We start from the raw sequence: 20,392 nt of genomic DNA, 5'->3' as shown, positions 1-20,392 counted from the left end.
GTTTGGAGAAATTGCAGAAGACTGAAATAGGTAAAATGATGATATTTAAACCAATTTGTTTCCAGATGAAATACAAACATTTCAAAAATAAGCTACCCCTCAACACAGTAAAGTGAGCACATCTGAAAACACTAGAAAAGCAAAGTAATCTTTTACTACGTTAGAAAAAAACAAGCAACCACTTTAACCATTTCAGGCATAGATCATATTGAAATCTAAGTGACAGCAGCTTTGGCTAAAGTTCAGAGGTATTTCTGCAGCTACTAAGCATCATTCACATAAGAAGCACATGAAATTTGAAAGTCAGATGCTAAGAATGATAGGCAAAAATACGCAGTGCAAAGAATCTATCCTGACAAATAACTGAGATTTTTAATCACAAAATTCTGAGGATGCAAGTGCCCAATGGTTAGACCCCAGCCATTACTCCTGAACATTATCATGCTCTTTAACTGAATTCCAACTGTCTCCTCAGTGCACAATTACTCACTTTTCATAAATAACTGTTGTTTTTTTAATCAAGCTATCAAAAATTTCAAACAGGAGAGGATGAGAATATCTCCCTCTTTCAAGGGTCTTAGAAATTTGTGTAGTTTGTAACTGCACTGTCCATTAAGCTGCTGTTATCAAACTTTTACATCTGCTCATTTCTTTTTAATAGCTGACTTTCCCATTAGTTCTTCCCTTTTCTATACATATGCATTTTCTCTGCTCTCTGGCTTGCCCCCAAACTAGCTAAGAGGTATTGTGTTCACTGGTCATTCTCAATTAAAAAAAACCCTATAAAATTAGCGTTCACCCACATATGAGGGATCCCCAGAAAAAATTACCTTCAATCTCCCTTTGCAGTTGCAGCCCAGTTACTGTGGTGGATTCCAATTCCCTGAAGCTGGCAAACCTTAATTCCCCCAGGAATCAAAACCACAAGCTTGCCACTGGCACTAATGCAACTCTCACAGTATAACCACTCCAACAGTGCACAGCAGTAACAGAAATGCACAGGCAACAGAGTACACAACAAGCTTCTACTTTCAGCCTTGCTTCCTTCCTGCTGCTGTCCTTATCTGACTTACAGATAACACTTTTCACATGCTTAACAAAAAAGAAAGCTCTTTGAAATTCAGGAGATGTAGGGGTAATGAACAAACTGAATTTAATTCTTCTGGGGATTTTAGTTTTTATTTCCTTTTCTGCAGTTTTCCGCCTCTTCATAAATTGTCAGCTTTGGAGGGACACTAGGAAGCTGAGGAAATGCAACTGGTATTTTGTGGCTATATTCATGTGAAAGATTTTCTCAAATCAGCTGAGTACCATGATGATAATTTAATGCAAGATAATTGCAGTGCAGATAGACGCAGTGTATACTTGCTCTAAGGGATAAACTCTCAGTTTACTTCTCAAAAGGGAAAGACATTTCTGAACTCCTTCATCTTCTGTACTGGCCCACAGAAATATATTTGAGGGGTTTAGAGACTAAACCCACTACGACTCATTCTGTGAGTTAGGTCTATTAATATATTTTTCTTTCATGGGTCTATGATATTTTATCTAAACATATCCTACAAAACACTGCCTACTGTTTGCAGGATACTAGGGGATGTCTCTTAACAGCTCCATCAGTCTGCAAGCTGTTTTGCTATGGAAAAGTTATTTTTATAGAATTTACATTGTTGCCTTGCTTTTTATGCTTTTGAGCTGATAAGTAGCTAACAATGGAAAGCAAGTAAAGATGCAAGGTAAGTCTACATAACTTTAATTCAAACAGAAATATCTTAGAAAAAGTAACGTGGTAATTTTGCGTCCCCAAGCCTCCAGCTGCTTTTCCTGCAAAACCTTCCTATCTTTAATGAAGTAACAATGCAGGGAAAAGCAGAGGGGAGGTATTAGGACAAGCCAGTCAAGTGAGAGCAGTAACAGAAAGAAAACACTAATAATTCTTAGAAAAAAATTGCTTCACAAGAGTAAGGCAAGATTTGAAAACATGAAACCATCTTCAGACCCTTGAACAGAGCTCTTGAAATGGTAAAAATGGTAAAAGGAGGTTTCAAAATGAGATTTTATTATCTGTAAATCTGTAAGTTTTGAATTGTATGTGCTAGATCTGAAATGACTTGTTAGTAGCATTTGTGTATACCCTTAAACATCAAAGCAGCTTTCAAATGGTTATGATGAACCCAGAGCACTCATTGTACAGTTAAGAGTTCTGTGAAGCATGGATTTTCAGCAGAGAAGCCTGGAAAAGCATCACTACTGGTAATTTGACAGTGGAATGCTGTGTACTAACAGGTACATACATAAAGGAATTTGAATTGCAAGAATGAGCCCAGAAAATTAAAAGTTTGGAAGACTTACTGAGCTCTGCAATATTTCAACCGTTTTAATGCACTGCCAATGGATTTTTGTGACTAGCTCCTTTTAGAAACCTATTATCAGGTTTCATCAAATTTTACAGATACCTGAAGCAGCAGGAGAGGTCCATGTCACTACATAAAGATTACTATTTTTATTTTTGTTCATTATCATTGTCTACAGAGAAAAGATAACATAATCTGTTTAAATTGCCTTTGTCATAATTTGGTTATGTGTCAGGTACAACATGAAGGAAGTGTTTCTAGAGGTAATGTAATTAACACTTGTACTTCTTAGAATAAGCATATTGAAATATTCCAAGCATATGAACAAAGCTGCCAGCTATCTGTCTTGACAGGCTGATGCTACTAAATGATGCAAACAAGTAATTTTAGAAGCCTAAAGCACTGGTTACAAATGAAGCAAACAGAACAACTTTTCACTTAATTCCCCAAGCAAAATCCCTGTTCAGGTGTTTTTAATCTCCATCCCACAGAGTTTAAAAAACACTGTATGTGATATGACATGTGTGGCTTTATTAACAGCAAGAAATAGAAATTCCAGTAAGACCTAGAAGATGCTTGTCTCCCCCTGCTCTTGTGACTCCACTGACACATATTACGCTAATCCTCCTATGCTATTCTTTCAACAAGATCACCTGTAAAGGTGAAAGAACATCAATGATCAACTATTTGGAATCCTCCATTCCATCAAATGCAAACTCACATTTACAGAAATGAAGGCATCAGACTGGGTAACATTTGCACAAGCTATTTCTAACATCTAATGCATGACTACCTCAATACAAAATTAAGTATCTACTAACTTGAGGCATACTCTTACACCGAACACCTCCTGGGTTAGAAGAATACTACAGAAACATACGCCCTACAAAGAAACCCGATTATTTCAGATTTTTAACAAAATTTTACTCTGTAGGTGAGCTCTAGTAATTGCAAAAACAGGCTTACAATGACTAGCATTTATGACCATTAATACACACACCCAGTTGTTTGATTTTTCTGCCTTATAAATCATATTTGTCAGCTAAAATCATCTTCAAAACACATGTTGGTATTTCCTTTAGAGTCACAGCATCTCATGCCCATATGGAGATGCCAACAGATCCTAGAAAGCCACAAATGCCTAATTTCTAATGTACTAAGGACGTTAGAAGTGCAATATAAGAGGCAATAAGGCAGAAGCATAAGCAAGGAAATAAATTCCACACAAAGCTGACATTAAGAAAATACCAAAGACAGCATTAATTAATGAAAAAAAGTACTTTTTTACATGAGGAAATATTTGCAAGAAGAGTGGAAAATTCTTAATGCACAATTCTATAACAGAATTAAACACAGAGATGTATCTTTCCTTTTAATATTTGAAGCCAAAAATTCTTAATGCAAAAGTATGTACTTAAAAGTACAAAGTGTATTAATGGATATGACTTCATCACTGAATGCAGACTCTGAGATAAGTGCTGCTAAAGATTCATCTGCATTACATCTTGCATTAAATTATTAATTTGTCATTTTAAAATTATTTTAAAGTCATCATAACTGGATTATTGCGTTGTAAGGAAAACTATATACTTCTGCACTGAGTATCTGCCTTATGTAACATCCAGATGTACTATGTTTTGATATACAAGAGAAAAACGACTGGTATTTCATAACACTAGAGAGTACACGTACCTATTAACTGATTTACAAATGTTTAAGATATAGTTGAATCACTTAAAAGGACCAATTCCTTATAAAATCTGAAAATTATGAGACTTCCCTTTAAACAAGTATTTCTGTTGAAAATCATAAATTGTAAAATAACAACAAACACACACACCCCCCCAACCCCAGAATTTTTCCTTATATTCTAAAAGCTCATATTTTGGCTCCAAAATAAACCAAGAAATAAAATTAAAATCAGGTAAATCATGTGAACAAACTATCTTTAAAAGCTACAAGATCTGGCAACAGGTTTTGTAAGTGCCTCCTAAAAATAACTACATCACTAGCAAGAAGCTAAGGTTAAAAAAACCCCGAAAAACAAAAGAAAATAAGAAAGCTTCAATGGTTTGATTTAAAATCACAGCTCTCTAAAAAAGAGTCTCTGTTAAGTGTTGGGTTTGGCAACACTTTTGCTTAAACAGTAGGAGCAGAAGAAATTAGTTCTCAGCTGGAGGTTCAGCTCTGATAAAGTACCTTTTGGCACAATCATATATACAATACCCTTCCTATTTACTTCACATTCACACACAGAGTACAACAGACTGCAGTTAATTACACAGATTTCAACTGTTCAACAGTGAGAGCTGGGGCTACTCACAATTGGTAGAAGCACATGTGACACTTCACCCCTTAGGAAAAATCACTTCTGATAAGTGCAGTATTTAACTGGAAGATATTATATATTTAATGTTTTTGTCACCTTTTAAATATTTAAATATTTAACATCTTCAGATGTGATCACAAAATGCATGTTTAGAAAAAATACTAAAAATTTGAATGAGCTGTCAGAATAGGGCTCTCCATCTTCCCCAGCTTGCATTAAAGATGAGTGCTTTCTGGTTTCGAGCATTTGAAAGATGCTCCATTATCTGTTGAAGTGAAATAACTCCATGTTTTTCTATATTCACCAACTCTGTTACAGTTGTGTACAATAACAACAACAAAATTACACAGAAAGTTGGCCAATGCAATATGAAAGCCCTTTTAGAGTTTTATCACACTGTTTATTAAAAAAAAAAACTACTAATTTGGAATACAAAGGAGAAAGCATATAAAAGTGACAAATCTCTTACTTGTGTTCACTGTAATCGTCAAGCACACAGACTCATCTCTCTCAAGTCTTCTAGCACTAAGAAACAGAACTTAAGCTGCTGGCTACATTACAGCTAACACAATTCAGCTGTCATGATTTGAAATTGAAGTGTGATGCCACATATGCTGCTCTAATATCTTATGAACAATAAACCTGATTACCAAAAGGGAAAACCTGATTACAATAAGGGTAAGTACTTTTCTCAGTGTCCATTCAAATTCAGACAGGATAATAATAGCAACAATGTATTTTAGAATGATAAACTCTAAATGAAGTCTATACCTTTCCTTACAACACCCAAAATTCTTTCTAGTGTTTTCCCAGCAGAAGAGTACGAGTTACAAACATCACTAATGTTTCATTTCTTGGTGTCAGCATTACCAACCTACTATGAAATAGTAACCAGCAATAATTTACAAGCCAAATATTTCAAAGCGAGTCAAAATCCTTAAGCTAGGAGCTATAAAACATTGAACTTTGTTTATATCATACTGAGGTGATTAATTAAATAATGTTTTAAGGTATATTGCTTACTTTCTGTTGTTCATGTTGTTATAATTATTTGATAGAGATGGAGAGATCTTTGGTAAAGTTGAAAAATTTGATGCACCTGGGGACCTTTAAAAATATGAAAATGATAAATTAGACAAAAATGCTGAGATATTAAAAACTATGAAAGAAAGATAACAAATGAACAAAGCAGATAAACAAGCATGGAAAAAAATACTTTATTAAAAGCGGGCAAACCACTAAAAATACCCAGGACATGCAGCCCTCAGAATCTGTATTTTAAAATTTGAAATGCTTCACAGTACTTAAAACTTCCATAACTTGTTGAAGAAAACAAATTATTATTACTATTATTATTATTAAAAACCAAAAGAAAGTACAGGCCACTGTGCTAAAAAAATTGTTTTCAGCTTATAGTATGACTGTAGATATTCAGATGTTTTAATCTTGAAATACAGAATTTCTAATGTGAGAGTTGTATTAATTTTTCATTTCAAACTAAGTAAGTGTTGAGATGAGATACAAAAATGATTAAAATAAATACTTCAAGATTAATTTAACAGCAGCATAGAACCATTTAGTTAAAACTATCTCAGTGATATTGTTAGATAATCTCAGGATATTATGCACAACACTAAATTTTTAAAACTTTTTTTTTTTTTTTTGGCAAAAGTAAAGTATTATCACTTATCCCCATGGTTTAAGACTACTTCAAAATACAAGAATACTGACACTTTTCATCACAAAGATCTCTAAATATAACAAATAAATATAATATTTACAACTATCTTGCAAGCGTGTTTTTCTCAAGCAAATCTTACAGACGTACAAGGAAAAGACAGCATACTCAAAGCAGTTCACATAACTCCAACCGAATTGGAGTTCTGGCTTTCATTGAAAAGTTTTGAAATGCACGCTGCTGTATTAAGAGAAGAACTTCTGTATGCTCAGGACTTCTTAAACACCTTTCAAGAACTAATCTCTGTAAAGAAATAAATACTTTACACTGGGAATTTTCCCAAGTATATTTTCACATTCATTTTCAAGTTTCTATTAATAAACCTTTTGAAAAAGCAAAGTTGCTGGGGAAGGGGACCTCAGTCAACACCAGTCACGCCAATTTGATGCCAGAGCTAGCAATAGTTGCTGCACAGAGCCTGGAAAGGGTTTGGAGGTCAGGAGTAATGAACTTGAAGTACAGCACAAAAGAATTCCAGCCACTGCAGCCAGCACCTCAGCTTCATTGAGGGCCTCACCTAAATGCCTCCATGCAAGCACACAAGCATGGGCAAAACACAAGAGGAACTGGAAATGTGCATATGCCTGTGGGGTACGATCCTATTGGCACCACTGGTAAATAAATGGTGGGATTAATTCCAGAATACTGGATATAGGCTCTTTAGGAAGGACAGGCAGTAGAACCTCTTGGGAGCTCCTCTTAGGAATCTATGATCCCTTATACATAAGGATTAAAGGGAAGGCAGGGACAGGCAAGATAATACTGGGGGTCTGCTATGGGCCATCCAACTGGGAACACTGAGGAGGTGATTGGTGACAGCCAACATGCTGTCAACTAAGGGAAAATCTTGTCAGACAAATTTGGTGGCCTTCTAAAACAGGGTTAAAGAGGTGGATGAAGGAAGACTGACATCATCAGTCTGGATTTCTGCAAAGCATTAGACACTGTCTCTAAAGTGGAGAGACATGGATTTGACAGATGGGACCACTTGATGGGTAAGGAACTGGCTGAATGGTTGCACTCAAGCAGTTGTGGTTAACGACTCAGTGTCCAAGTGGAAACCAGTGGTGCTCCTTAGAGATCACTCCTGGGACCAGAGCTGCTTAGCAGTGACATGGACAGAGAGATTAGTACACGCTCACGAAATTTGCTGTTGACACCAAACTCTCCTGTGTGGTTGACATGCTGGAGGCAATGGCTGCCATCCAGAGGGACTGTGCTGATGGAAGCTTCATGAGTTCAACAATGAAAAACGCAAGGTCCAGCACCTGGGTCAAGACAATCCCAACCACAAGTATAGGCTGTGCAATGAATAAATTAAGAGCAGCCCTAAAGAGAAAGAACTGAGGGGATGTTGGTGGATGAGAAGCCCAACATAACCCAGCAACCCATTCACAGCACAGAAGCTAACTATCCTGGGCTGCATCAAAAGCAGTGGGGCCAGCAGGGTGAGGGAGGCGATTCTTCCCATCTGCTTTGCGCTTGTGACACCCCACTGGAATGCAGTGTTCATCTCTGGGGCGACCAGCAAAAGGACATGAAATTGTTGAACTGAGTCCACGGCAGGGCCAAAAGATGATCAGAGGTCTGGAGCACTTCTCCTATGAGGACAGATTGAGAGAGTTTGGGCTGTTCACCTGGGGTAAGAGAAGGCTCTGGGGAAAACTTGAGAGTAACTTTTCATTTCCTAAAGTGGGCTATGAAAGCTGGAGAGGCACTTTTTACAAGGGCATCTGGTCATTGGACTAAGGGGGAATGACTTCAAACTGAAAGAGAGTAGGTTTAGGTTAGACATTAGGAAGAAATTCTTCTCTGTGAGGGTGGTACCGGAACAGGCTACACAGAGAAACTGGATGGCCCATCCCTGTATTTGAGGTCAGGCTGGATGGGGCTCTGAGCACCTTAGTCCAGTTGAAGATACCCCTGCCCATGGCAGTGGGAAGGAATTAGATCAACTTTCAAGGTCCCTTCCGATCTAAACCATTCTGTATACCCCCACATGAAGAACATATTAGTTTTTCAAGTATTCTGATCAACATTCACAAAGCTTTCCCATAATTTAATTTATCAATCTAAATCCTTCTCTTTGAATAGAGTCTTCAGAGAAGTAAAATACAGCCTGTCTGCAAAACATACCTAACTGAAGTCAGTTTAAGCCCATTTAAATACAGAACAATAAATTTGACATTCATACATGTGTCTATTGTAGAAGAAGCTTTTTGATTTGAATAATTTTGAACTGAAATTGAACTTCTCAAAACAAACTTGAAGCTTTTAGATAATTTCAACCAAATTTAAATGCAATAGAGTTTTAAATTTTAAAACTCAATGTGTAAATGCTGTATATAAAAGCTAAAAGAAGCCAGAGTAAGCCAATTAAGATCTACCAAAACAGGAAATGCCTTGCTTCTCAAATGCAGGAGAAGAGTAAACCAAATTCTCAACATAACCACAACAGCAGCAGAAACTAACAGGTAATTTTAGAAAGTAACTTATTAATGATGTAGCAAACAACCTCCACAGAATTATTTATTATAATTTAGCATTTTAACAGCAGAAGACGGGGTAATAAAACCCAGTTTATGCCTAAATAAATGGTAACACATTAGATACTCACTTGCCCACATACTTTATTAACACTATAGTTAAACTGCACTAGAATTCCCTGCACTAGTGACCAACAGCAAGGAGATAAATACAGACATCAGGAAAAACAACTGCAGCTAGAACAGTCTTTTTTCCTCTGGGAATATCCAGACTGACTGGATCAGGATAAAGAAAGGCAGATAAGACTTATCTGGACAACTGGAAGAAGCCTAACATTTACAGGCCTAGTCCTTACAGGGGACCTGCTGGTGGGACAACATAGCAGGACACAAAAAAAACGCAGGAGGGTTCTGGGATGCAATGATAACAACTATCTGATGCAGGTGACTGAGAAGCCAACAAGAAGAGCTTCTCAGCTGTATCTGATACTTAAAACCAAGAAGGAAGAACTAGCTGGGAATGTGAAGGCTGGGGCCTTGGCCAAAATGACCTTAAGACGGTGAAATTTGAGATGCTGAGGGGCAGTGTGGCAGAAAACAGGAACACAGCCCTGAATTACTGCAGAGCAGACTTTAACCTTTATAGGGATCTGCTTGGAAAAGTGCCATGGGGTACAGCCTTGGAGAGAAGAGGGGGCCCAAGAGAGCTGGCTGATATTCACAGAATTATTTAGATTGGAAAAGATCTTTAAGATCATTAAGTCCTCTACGTTCAATAATGGTTCATCCAGAAAAGTAAAAAATCAAGCAAAGGCAGCAGGAAGCCTGAATTGATGAACAAGGAGTTTCTGACCCAAGTCAGATGTGAAGAGAAAGTGTCTCAGTGAAAGCAGTGGTAGATATCCCACTTAACTGGCCTGATAGCAATCTCCTCATAGAAGGCTATCTTGGTAGATGCAATGGGTGTGGTTTATTCAACTTCCTTAAGTCCTTTGACAGTATCTCTTGCAACACCCCCGTAGACAAGCAGATGAAAAATGAGTTATGTAAATGTACAGTGAGATGGACTGACAACCATTCAATCCTACCACTGGAGGGGCAGGTGACCAAATGGGAAACATCTTGTCAGGGAACCACCTGGGGTCCTGCTGGACAAAAAGCTGGACATGAGCCAGCAGTGTGTCCTTAGGCCAACCACCTTCAACCAATGTGCTACACTGGGAAAAAAACATTGCCAGCAGACTGAGGGAGGTGATCCTTCTCCACTCAGAACTGGCCAGAGACACCTGGAGTGCTGAGTTCACTTCTGGGCTTCCTAGTACCAGAAAGACAGGGACCTTCCAAGACAAGACTCACGAGACACCACAAAGGTGCAGCACTTGACCTGCGTGAAGAAGGTGAGAGAAGAGAAGGCTCCAGAACAATCTTATCACTTCTACAAATACCTAGTGGGAGACAATGACGAAGATGGAGCATGAACCTTCTCAGGGGTGCCCATTGAAAGGACAAAAGTATATGGGAATAAAACAAAAGAAATAAAATTCCATGTGAACAGGGAATATGTCTGGATATGGCGCCAGGCAATCTGCTACAGCTTCCCATGCTTTGAGTAGGGGAACTAGGTGAGATTATCTCAAGATGTCCTTCCATTATCAAGGACTCTTTTCCTTGAAGCTGTAGCTATGATTGGGCTAGCATACAATTTTAAAGTAAGCTTTAGCTAGACTATTCTCTTCTTACAAACCCTCACTAATTCAGCTTCTTCACTGAATTCACACTTCTTTGGGGAATTTGCAGTAAAAAAGGTTGATATTTTAACATTCATCAATTAAAAAAACTAATGTTCAGGACATGCATTTGTTAAGAGTTTTTCCCTCTATTAATTCGTATTAATGAACATGTTTGTTAAACTAACTTGAAAATGTCTGTTGAACATGACCAATGTTTGGTGTTTACCCACAGGAGGTCAGACACATGGTTATCTCAAGTATTATTTATCAGCAAATGGCAGTCCCGCTCTTGGCTGACAAACATGCTGATAGCTCTTGCTTATACAATTTAAGACATCAGAGTAATTCCCCAGTTAGCTCCACACACCACAATTCTTTCTTACAGAAAAGTCAGTAGAAAGGCACATCTGTCTGCGTAACAACTGCTCAGAAAAAAAAACCCCAAACACACTTTTTCCTTTGAAGATTAATGGATATGTTTTCCTAAAAAGCTTGGATGAATAGGCATTATATTATTTTAAAAAGGACTGCTAAACATCTTTTATCCATTTGTTCCCTCCTCTTATTAAACATTATGGGGTCCAATCCAGTAAAAGAAAAGGATTGAGAAAGGGCCTTTAATGCTCTTGCAAAGTAAAAAGGTGTGCACAGTTTGAACCAGAAGAAAAAATCTGACTGAGTTTTTTCAGCCAGAAAAAATCTGAAAAAATGTTAAGAAAACATTCATTATTACAAGGAGAAAAAGAACTAAGCTATGAATGTTTAAGGTCTCACCATTTTGTATGGTCAAAAAACCACTCTAACCAACCAAAAATATATTCCCTTTAGAACGTGAGAATTGTTTTAAAGTTAACAGCAGGCCATCTGTAAGTTACGCTAAGTAGCCAGCTATTTGATTAGGATGACTTATTCCACAGTGATAGGTAAATAAAAGAAGTATCAGAATGAAATCCATTACTTTTAATGCAAACACAGAAATATAGATTGACAGGTAATTAAAAATTCTTAGTTTTTTACCATATAAAAAGCATTTTTAAAGAATAGGATGGATCAGTAGATTTAAAACTTGTTTTTAAGTTTTCTAAAAAACCTAAACTACAACACTTTTTTTAAAACTAGAAGCAAATAACCTACTAGTTTATAGCTTCTTTGTATGCTTCCCTAACTTGCTTTTATATCTGCATATAAATAAGTAACAACGCCTTAACAGGAAACTAACAGAAACCCTGTCCTGGCTATTCAGTTGGTAACCCATGGAATGTTAAAACTTGAGTTCATTGCTTCTCCTTGTCTTCAGTTTTATAATCACAGACTGGCCAAAAGGTTTTAAGTGATGTACATTTTTTCCTAAACATAAGTAAACTGATTTTGTAGTACAGTTCCGTAAGTAACTTGAACTACAATCTTAGATTTTTAAATTTATATTTTGTTTTTAGTTTATTATTTTATTATTATTTATTTTATTTATTATTATATTGACAATAATAAACCACTTAAACAGTTGTTTTTTCTGCCTGTGGAATAACTTCCCATAGAAGGACACAGATTAAAAAAAAAAGTCTGCACAGCGATCTCAAATCTTCATTAAATACTGGGATCAGCAGCAACTAAGCTACAAAAACAACTGGGATCTGTTTGTATACGTTTGTCATGTGTATGACATGGAGGAGATAGATACTCACAGACATGTTAGCATAACGAAATTTTCTGCAAAAATTATCATTACTGCTAAGTAATACTTCTTTTGGGAGCAGGTGACATTTAAGACATTTCAGAAGAAAGAGAAAGTTTCATGGAAGTCTGCCTACCAGAGCAGAAAACATCCCAGTAGCTGATATAAACAACCTCTCAGAAAGCAAAAAATCCAGCTATTCCTAAACCTGACTGACCCTGCAAACAGTTTAAGAATGTATAGCACATTCAGATACTTTCAGACAAAAAAAACCCAAGACTAGCAAACATTTTAAGCAGCACTAAAATACGACACAATAGCAGATATCGTTAAATCATGCAGAGTTTTTACAGCTGATGTTGCAATTACTCCCAAAATTAAGTAAATTCAGAAGTTAGACTAACAGTACACATAAAACAAATGCAGACACTGACAAGCTCGAACATAGAGCAGAAATTAAGTTGCACAGCATGGTCTCTACTCCCACATGAAAAGGATGTCAAACTCGAAATCACTACTTTCTAATTTCAGAAGGAGAGACAATTATGATGATAATCAATCTTTTTTTCTTGTATGAATTCATTATATTCTTAAGAAAAACAGAATTAATATTTTCAAAAGTGTTCCTTCCTGTACTGAACTGAGGTCCCAATCTGTCCACTTTCAAAGTAAATCTGTTCTTGTAGAAGAAAAGATGCTCACACCTTTAACATATTTCATACGAAAAACTGACAGCACTCATCACATGTGGTAGGAATACAGAAAATTTGCCATAAGCAGCAGTAAAAAAATTGCTCTTTTGGTTCTGCAAAAAAGAGGCAAGGAAAAAGTGCAGAACATCTCTCCATCTTATTGTATCTCATTTTCAATTGTCACAATATAGATTCTGCTGTCATTCTGACAGACCTCAAAAGGCTGGAAAAATGAGGAAACAGGAACCTCTAGAAGTCCAGTCAAGGGAAATGCAAAGAGGTGCACATGGAGAGTAACAATGCCAGGAACCAATACACTGGGTGGAGGAGGGTGTGTGGGCAGGTGACTAAATGGAAAGCATCTTGTCAGGGAACCACCTGGGGTCCTGCTGCACAAAAAGCTGGACGTGAGCCAGCAGTGTGTCCTTAGGCCAACCACCTTGGCCCAGTGGGCTACACTGGGAAAAGCATTGCCAACAGGTTGAGGGAGGTGATCCTTCAACTCCACTCAGAACTGGCCAGAGACACCTGGAGTGCTGGGCTTCCCAGTACCAGAGAGACAGATACCCTGGACTAAGTCCAGTGAGACACCACAAAGGTGATCAAGGATTGCAGCATCTGGAAAGGCTGAAAGCTGGCACCATTCAGCCTGGAAAAGAGAAGGTTCCAGAGCAATTTTATCAACGTGTATAAATACTTAGTGGGAAGGAATGAAGAATATAGAGGAAGACCCTTCCCAGTCAAGTCCACTGAAAGGAGAAGAGGCAATACATATAAAACTCAAGCACTGGCAATTGTTTGAAATATGAGGCATTTGTTTAAAAATAGGAGTTATCAAACAGTGGAACAGGTTTTCCAGGAAGGCTGTAGAGCCTCCATCCTCAGACATGCTCAAAATCTATCCTACAGTCCCAAGCAACCTGCTCTAGGTGACCTGCCTTTGAGCAAGGGAGTGGACTAGCGAATCTGTGAAGATGCTTTCCAACTTCAACTACTCTGTGAATCTATAGAAAAGCTTAGCTCATGTTCTGAAATGATCCTACCTTTTCAAGATATATTATCTTCCATGATTTCCAATATCCTATACTTTGACATTTCTAAATACAGCCTTTTATACCTTGACATCAGAATTTGTTTACAGTTTGTACTCTACAAAAAGGTAATTTCAGCACTGAGCCAGTGTATGACCAATGACAGGGAAGGTATGTGAATATATGCTACTTGTGTTGACAAACTAATACTCTTAAATGGACCTCGTATAGAAAACTCCAAAGTGAGTGTTTAATATTTCTATCCCTTTAAGCATTTACTAGGTTGTTAATGAAGTTTTCAACAGATGTAAAAACCTGTCCTACTACTGCCTGTTAATAGCTGCTATTTGAATTCATTAAATTTTGCAAACTTTCCATTATTACAGAGTATTTGAATCTCAAATTCCCAACTTTCTGATAGCTGCCTGATCTCAAAATCATACCCCGATTCCACAGTAATACTATTCATCCTCATTTGCTGGTTTACTTATAGCCTCCTTTGACACCACCATTCTGAATTAGCATTTCACTTGTCCCTAGATCAAACATTTTCCAGGATATATTCTTTAATTCATATACTGCCCCTGAATGCTTTCCATAAAATGGAAAAGAAGTTTGGCAGAATAAAAGTAGACCATCACCAGAATATCTTCCAACCAAAACTTCCAAAAGAATCCATGACAGCGAGTTATGCAAGTTCTTTTAACCTTTGAAAGATGCATCTAAAATTTGACTAAGAATTTAAATTTCTACTAGATGCTTTTTGAGGTCAGAGACTAAACGGCAAGTAGTTAGCATCCCATTCCTTCTATTGCTCCACATTCTCAATGCCTTGCATTACAACATCTTGCTAAGCAAGATTATACTGTTCATGCTAATCTTAAATTGAAGTCAGACTTCATTAAATAACTTAATAGAAAATAGTCTTCCAAATATAAATGCTTGAGATAAAACACCAAAGATAAAGAAACACTGTCCTTCAAATGATAAGCAATGATACTATAAAAACGCTTTAGAACAACAGTGACACTTAACTACATACAAAATCTCAAAAGGAATAAAGAGAACTTAAAAGAACCTAAACTCTTCTATGAAAGATATGATCGAGAACCACTCAATAAAGGCAAAACCTACAGTTAACCATTTGTAAGGCTGACATCATATTAATTAAATGGTTCCAACTGTTCTTCAAAACCAAGAGAACATGATTTAGATACTGGAAATAAAATTAAAAGTAGTTAAATTAAGAAAAACACACAACTATTTCCTTCTATTCACTTGCCATTATCAAGGTGTTGTTGATAACAGCAGTAGGAAAAAGAGAAAACAAAACCAACATCATCCTGCATTACCTGATGACAGCCCAACAAAGAACAGAAGCCACATGATGGTAATGTAGGCTGCAATTTAAATAAACTTTGTGGGTAAATATTATGCTCTGGAGACAAAAGGAACAAGCTGCCCATGAAAATATTTACATATAAGAAAAATACTGATAAAATCTGTGTTGACCTAAGAGATACACTATACTTTGAAACAGGAATCTAAATAGAATATGCGAAGTTTTACAGTTTTATACTATGGATTTTTTTCCATTTTTAAGCAGGATAATGTGTATCATTAGCTGAAATCAACAAAATTAAGCAACATATATGCAGGAAATCACCATTATTATGCTAAGTTCTAGAATGAACGGCACTTACAACAAGTATGTTCAAATGTATTTTCAACAAAATAAGTCTTTCTGAAGACTGATTTTCAAAATGAAATGCCACTTTCAAAAACTTTCTTTCATAAAGTAAATAATATGCAAACTAATCACTTGACTGAAATTCAACTTACTTAGGAGTTGAAGGACCTCTTGGCCACGTTCCATCCTCATTCTTCTGTTCTATCACCAGGACCTACCACAGAAAGTGTAATAAGAAAACTGAAATAAAAATAGCAGTAGAATGCTTTGTTCTGTCTTTTTAATGGATTTGCTGACATGTGATCAAGAAAAGACTGATATTGAAGTTACTATCCACTGAGATTCAAGAACATTCCACTACATTCCATATTCCATCCATTACACTGCACCTTACTCTTTACTTTTTTCACCCCTCATCTTAATTTGGGCAAGTCCTTAACATTTCTATTCCTCTACAATCCATGGATGGCAAGCCACTTACCTCTCAAAAAGGTCAGAAGATGACCTGCAATGTTTAAACCGCACTTGTAAATCTACAGAAAACACATGCCTATGTAACAGCCCTGCTTAAGGAAGGGCTAATTCCTGAAGGAATTTTGCCTCACACAGAAGGATAAGAAAAAAAACCCAAACCACCCGAACAAAACTATTTTCTGCCTCGATAGCTGTAAAATCATACCTGTATGGTTATTCCTGTATATTTTACCGAAGCATTTATCTAATATTACTTTTTCAACAGGACAGTTGGCTGATGAAATTAATTTCATTCAATTTGTTATTGGTACAGAAAGGAGTACAGAACACTCAGTCGCAAATACAGGCACCAGGTGTCACTTGAAACTCCTTTGGGTATTTGAGATATCTGCCCTATGCCGGCAGATATGACACAGGACCTACAAACAGCTCATGCCTTTTTCTGGATTGACAGCTGAGAAAGCTGGATCCTTTCAAATAGCAACTAGACTCCAATACTTAAACTGAATCCAACTTCCCACTTCCAATGCAACTAATTCTACACAACTGCACACCAATGTTTCAGGACACTAATTAACTGCGATGCTGTGCGCGTATGTCTCTACACTCTGACATAAATTCAGTTAAGTACTAACACTCAAAACCTTGTGTATAAGCCACTTGAAGATGTAACCACATTTTCAGTCTGAACATACTTGAGCATGAGATTGAGAACAAGATCTCTATCATCACCAGCCTTCTATCAGGAACAGAGTAGTCTGCTACCCTTGGTTATTGATGCTGAAAGGCTGATTCTGCCCTACTTCCTCGACTGGCTTGCAGAGCTTACTAAATAAAAAGTAGATTTACGCTGAGGAGTTCAATGGAATTCCTAAAGGATTGCTTCAGAAATCAACCGATAAATTCAAGTCATTAATTTACTCAACTGCATACACTATTACAACTATTAGGTTAGACAGACTGTAATAGTCAGAATAACTATTATTAGATTAGGAAGCTCAGCCAGAAAAATAACCATGTATGTGTCAGCAAGTGCAACTGACCAAACATATATGGCCTACCACCCACGACACTTAGCATTTTCAGAAACCACAGTCAAACTCTGTTTTAAACAGTATTTGTTTTGCTCACAGTACAGATGTCACCTAGAGATCTTGTCATGGCTTTATTAGACCATGCTTGCTTCATAGTTAATGTTTCATTGGGATAAGAGGTAACTCGCAAGTTACATCTTTGATGTGAATCTCTTATGGGAGATGTGGGCACTTCCAGTAGGACTTCTGCATTGTTAAAATTACCTGTGTGAGAGTTTAAGTGCATGCAACATGAAGCCAAAGGACACAACAGTTTTGGTGCACTGATTATCTACCTTCCATGCTATAAAACTGAAACACAGTATAAATACTGCTGGTAAGTAGGTGAGAGTCAAGTATTTCAAGGCTAAAGAAAATACTTTAATATAATCTCGCCTAAAATTACTGCCATCAATTTCACTCATATTAATTTGTAGTGTGACTGTATGAACTACAGCTGTTGAAAAAACATTCAACTCTATTTGAAGACTAAAGAATCAGTGTCATAATCTGAAAAGTTATTCTATCAATGCAATTGCTCAATCTGTTTACATTTATATTTTGTAGTTTAATGTCCAATGTTTGTTCTTTATATTCATCTTGAAAAGGAAAAAAATGATCTTATGAGGAATTCCCCTATAAAGTGATGTTTTTAAAGTGATGGCATTGTCTCATGTTAAGGCAGATTTACAAACCTCTGTCTCTATGGTTCTTAGGTTCTTATAACAGAACCACAAACTTTTTTTTTTCCCTTATTGTTATTTTACCAAATTCATGTCAGCAAAATTTGGTAAACATAAAATTTAAAATTTGGAAGTACATGAAAAATTTTCATTTTAATTCACCAGGAGAGTTAAATCCTCTCTTTAATCTCTCTTTTCAGTCTTTAATCCCAAAAATACACATAAAGACTGCTTCAATTTCAACAAATTTGTTCACAAAATCTGGTGAAGGAAGCTGGGCAGATATCCTCTAACCCTAATATAATCTATTAGAAAGAGATTTTCAGTTAAAAAGAAGCAAAAAAACATTGGGTACAGCTACATTTTCATGAGCAAAAAGATAAATGTATTCAAGAAAAGAAATATTTCACTGTACCTGTCCCTGGTATAAACCAGCATCCTGTATGGTACTGTCTGGTTTATTCAAAGGTTCAAAAGTATTACTCATGTATTTGTTCCACAATCTGGTCTCCTTTTCACCTGGAATATTGAAGATTTTTCTTATCTCCTTTTCAATTGTGTCTGTTTTGTGAAGGAAAGAACATAAGTTTAACATTTCAATATACAAACAGTGTAAGGTCATATAAAGCATCAGAATTCATCTCCTCATATGCAAAATATGAATGAAATTGTAGAAATTGACACGCAACCACATTATTTTGTAGGACCAGCAGGAAGTTGCTAGTTAGCTTGCCTTTAAAATGGAAACAGTCGGAGGACTGAATCCCTTAGCAAGGCAGACCAAATAAAGAGAAGTTGATAAGTAACAGACGACAGGAGCCATCTACTCATTTCTGAGTGTGCTAACAGAGGAGTGTGGGGAGGTAAAAAATTATCAGAAGTGAGACTGGTAGCAAAATCAGGTGCAGGAAGTCATTCTGTTCCTCAAATCAACTCTTTTTGGGTTTTACACTTTTACCCATATCCGAGTGCAATTAGCACTAACCACAATATATATGTGTGAAGTTTATTTCACCTGTCCATAGAAAAATGACTACTCCGTGAAATTGAAGAGCATAAATTTATTCTGAAAGGAAGGTGGACGATTTTATGTCCCTGAAAGAGTACAGGGAAAAGGGTCTACCAGCTCCTACTCTACCTGACAGAAATATAACCAGTGTTATATAATTTTGAGGTAGCATACTTATTTACAACTGAAATACAATGAATTTCCAATCAACAATATTCTCCTTACACAAAGGTAGAGTTTATTAAATAGTTGGGTTTTTAAACTAACATGTACGGTCCTGTATCACAGCAATCCTGCTTAGCTGCTTTCTTTAACTGGTAGACTCACAAAGGCGCATGGGAGCTCTGTCTCATAACAGCTAACACAGAGCACAGAACAGGAGTCCAGAAATACACTTTATCCATGATGATCTCTGAAAGTACAGTTATAAAAACAGGCCCTGTAAGCTCTTTGAAAGACATCCCTCCAAAGTCTAAGAAGAAAACACTAGTGTGTCAGCTTCTCTAGCTCCCTTTTACTCAAAATTATTTTCTCTTCCACTAGGTCAAACAGGAAAGCCAAACTGAGACACAAAACTTAAAAGTACCTTGCAAAAAATCGATACATTGTTTTGTGAAATGTATGACAATGGTCCCATAGAGTACTTGTAGATATTGGAGGCCACTGAATACAACTTGTTTCTATACTAGTTACCACGTTTTGGTCTGAAAGCAAGTGTTGTACCAGAGGTGATATATGGGCAAGGTAGGTGATATCAACAAGGCAACAGACTTACTTGATTTGCTGGCTTTCAAAAAAAACCAATATACTGTCAAAATCAATTCTTAACCAATGAATTCAAATAATTATACCTGAATATAAAAACTAATCTAGTCAGCAACAATCTTGTAAAAAAAAAAAAAAGTAGAAAATCTAGATTTATCAATTCAATTTCATTTTCACTAAAAGAAGAATATAAAATATTTAATTTTTCATTCTATTAATACTATAACAATTAATCATCTGAGCATTGCAGCTCATTTTCTTCAAAACTACTAAGCTAATATTATTATGTTAATTTTTAACTTATTCCAGCTCTGCTAACAGAACTATTACAAGACAGGAAGAATCAATCCTACTGGATGATTACACGTTATGTCCAAACTCTGGGAAGAGCATGTTCCATTTAACTATTATGCCAATATTTGAGATTGTGAAAATAAGATCCTTTTATGAACTTCCATGAACATATAACCAATGCACACTTTATAATTCTTCCTCCCATCCCCACCAAGTATTACTAGAGCACTGGCTTATGAACTAAAGTGGAAGTGGCTTTTCCAGCATAAATGAATATATATCAAAGAGGGATTGTCTGAGTCACATTGTGTATGGGGTTCTCCTCTAGTAGCATCACAGATTCATTAAAATTGGAAAAGATGTCCAAGATCA

At 36.5% G+C, this 20,392-nt stretch overlaps 1 protein-coding gene across 6 annotated transcripts in view; it reads right to left on the bottom strand.

Annotated features, from left to right (window-relative positions):
• The window catches only part of USP15 (ubiquitin specific peptidase 15), a 59,778-nt gene that overhangs the window by 20,519 nt on the left and 18,867 nt on the right, over window positions 1-20,392 (bottom strand). For 3 of the 6 annotated variants that reach the window (XM_066319092.1, XM_066319090.1, XM_066319087.1), the window contains exons 5-8: window positions 18,368-18,513; window positions 15,875-15,936; window positions 15,385-15,432; window positions 5,707-5,790 (exon numbers count right to left, since the gene is read on the bottom strand). In XM_066319092.1, the coding sequence (XP_066175189.1) occupies window positions 5,707-5,790; window positions 15,385-15,432; window positions 15,875-15,936; window positions 18,368-18,513 (340 nt within the window). Of the gene's footprint in view, window positions 1-5,706; window positions 5,791-13,559; window positions 13,651-15,384; window positions 15,433-15,874; window positions 15,937-18,367; window positions 18,514-20,392 lie in introns of those variants that run through there. The other 3 variants (XM_066319093.1, XM_066319088.1, XM_066319089.1) reach the window with 3 other exon arrangements.

This window comes from Sylvia atricapilla, chromosome 5 (genome assembly GCF_009819655.1).
Source record: "Sylvia atricapilla isolate bSylAtr1 chromosome 5, bSylAtr1.pri, whole genome shotgun sequence".
Taxonomy (NCBI): Eukaryota; Metazoa; Chordata; class Aves; order Passeriformes; family Sylviidae; genus Sylvia; species Sylvia atricapilla.
The sequence above is the reverse complement of the archived record's forward strand: the minus strand, read 5'-3'. Positions and strand labels throughout refer to the sequence as shown.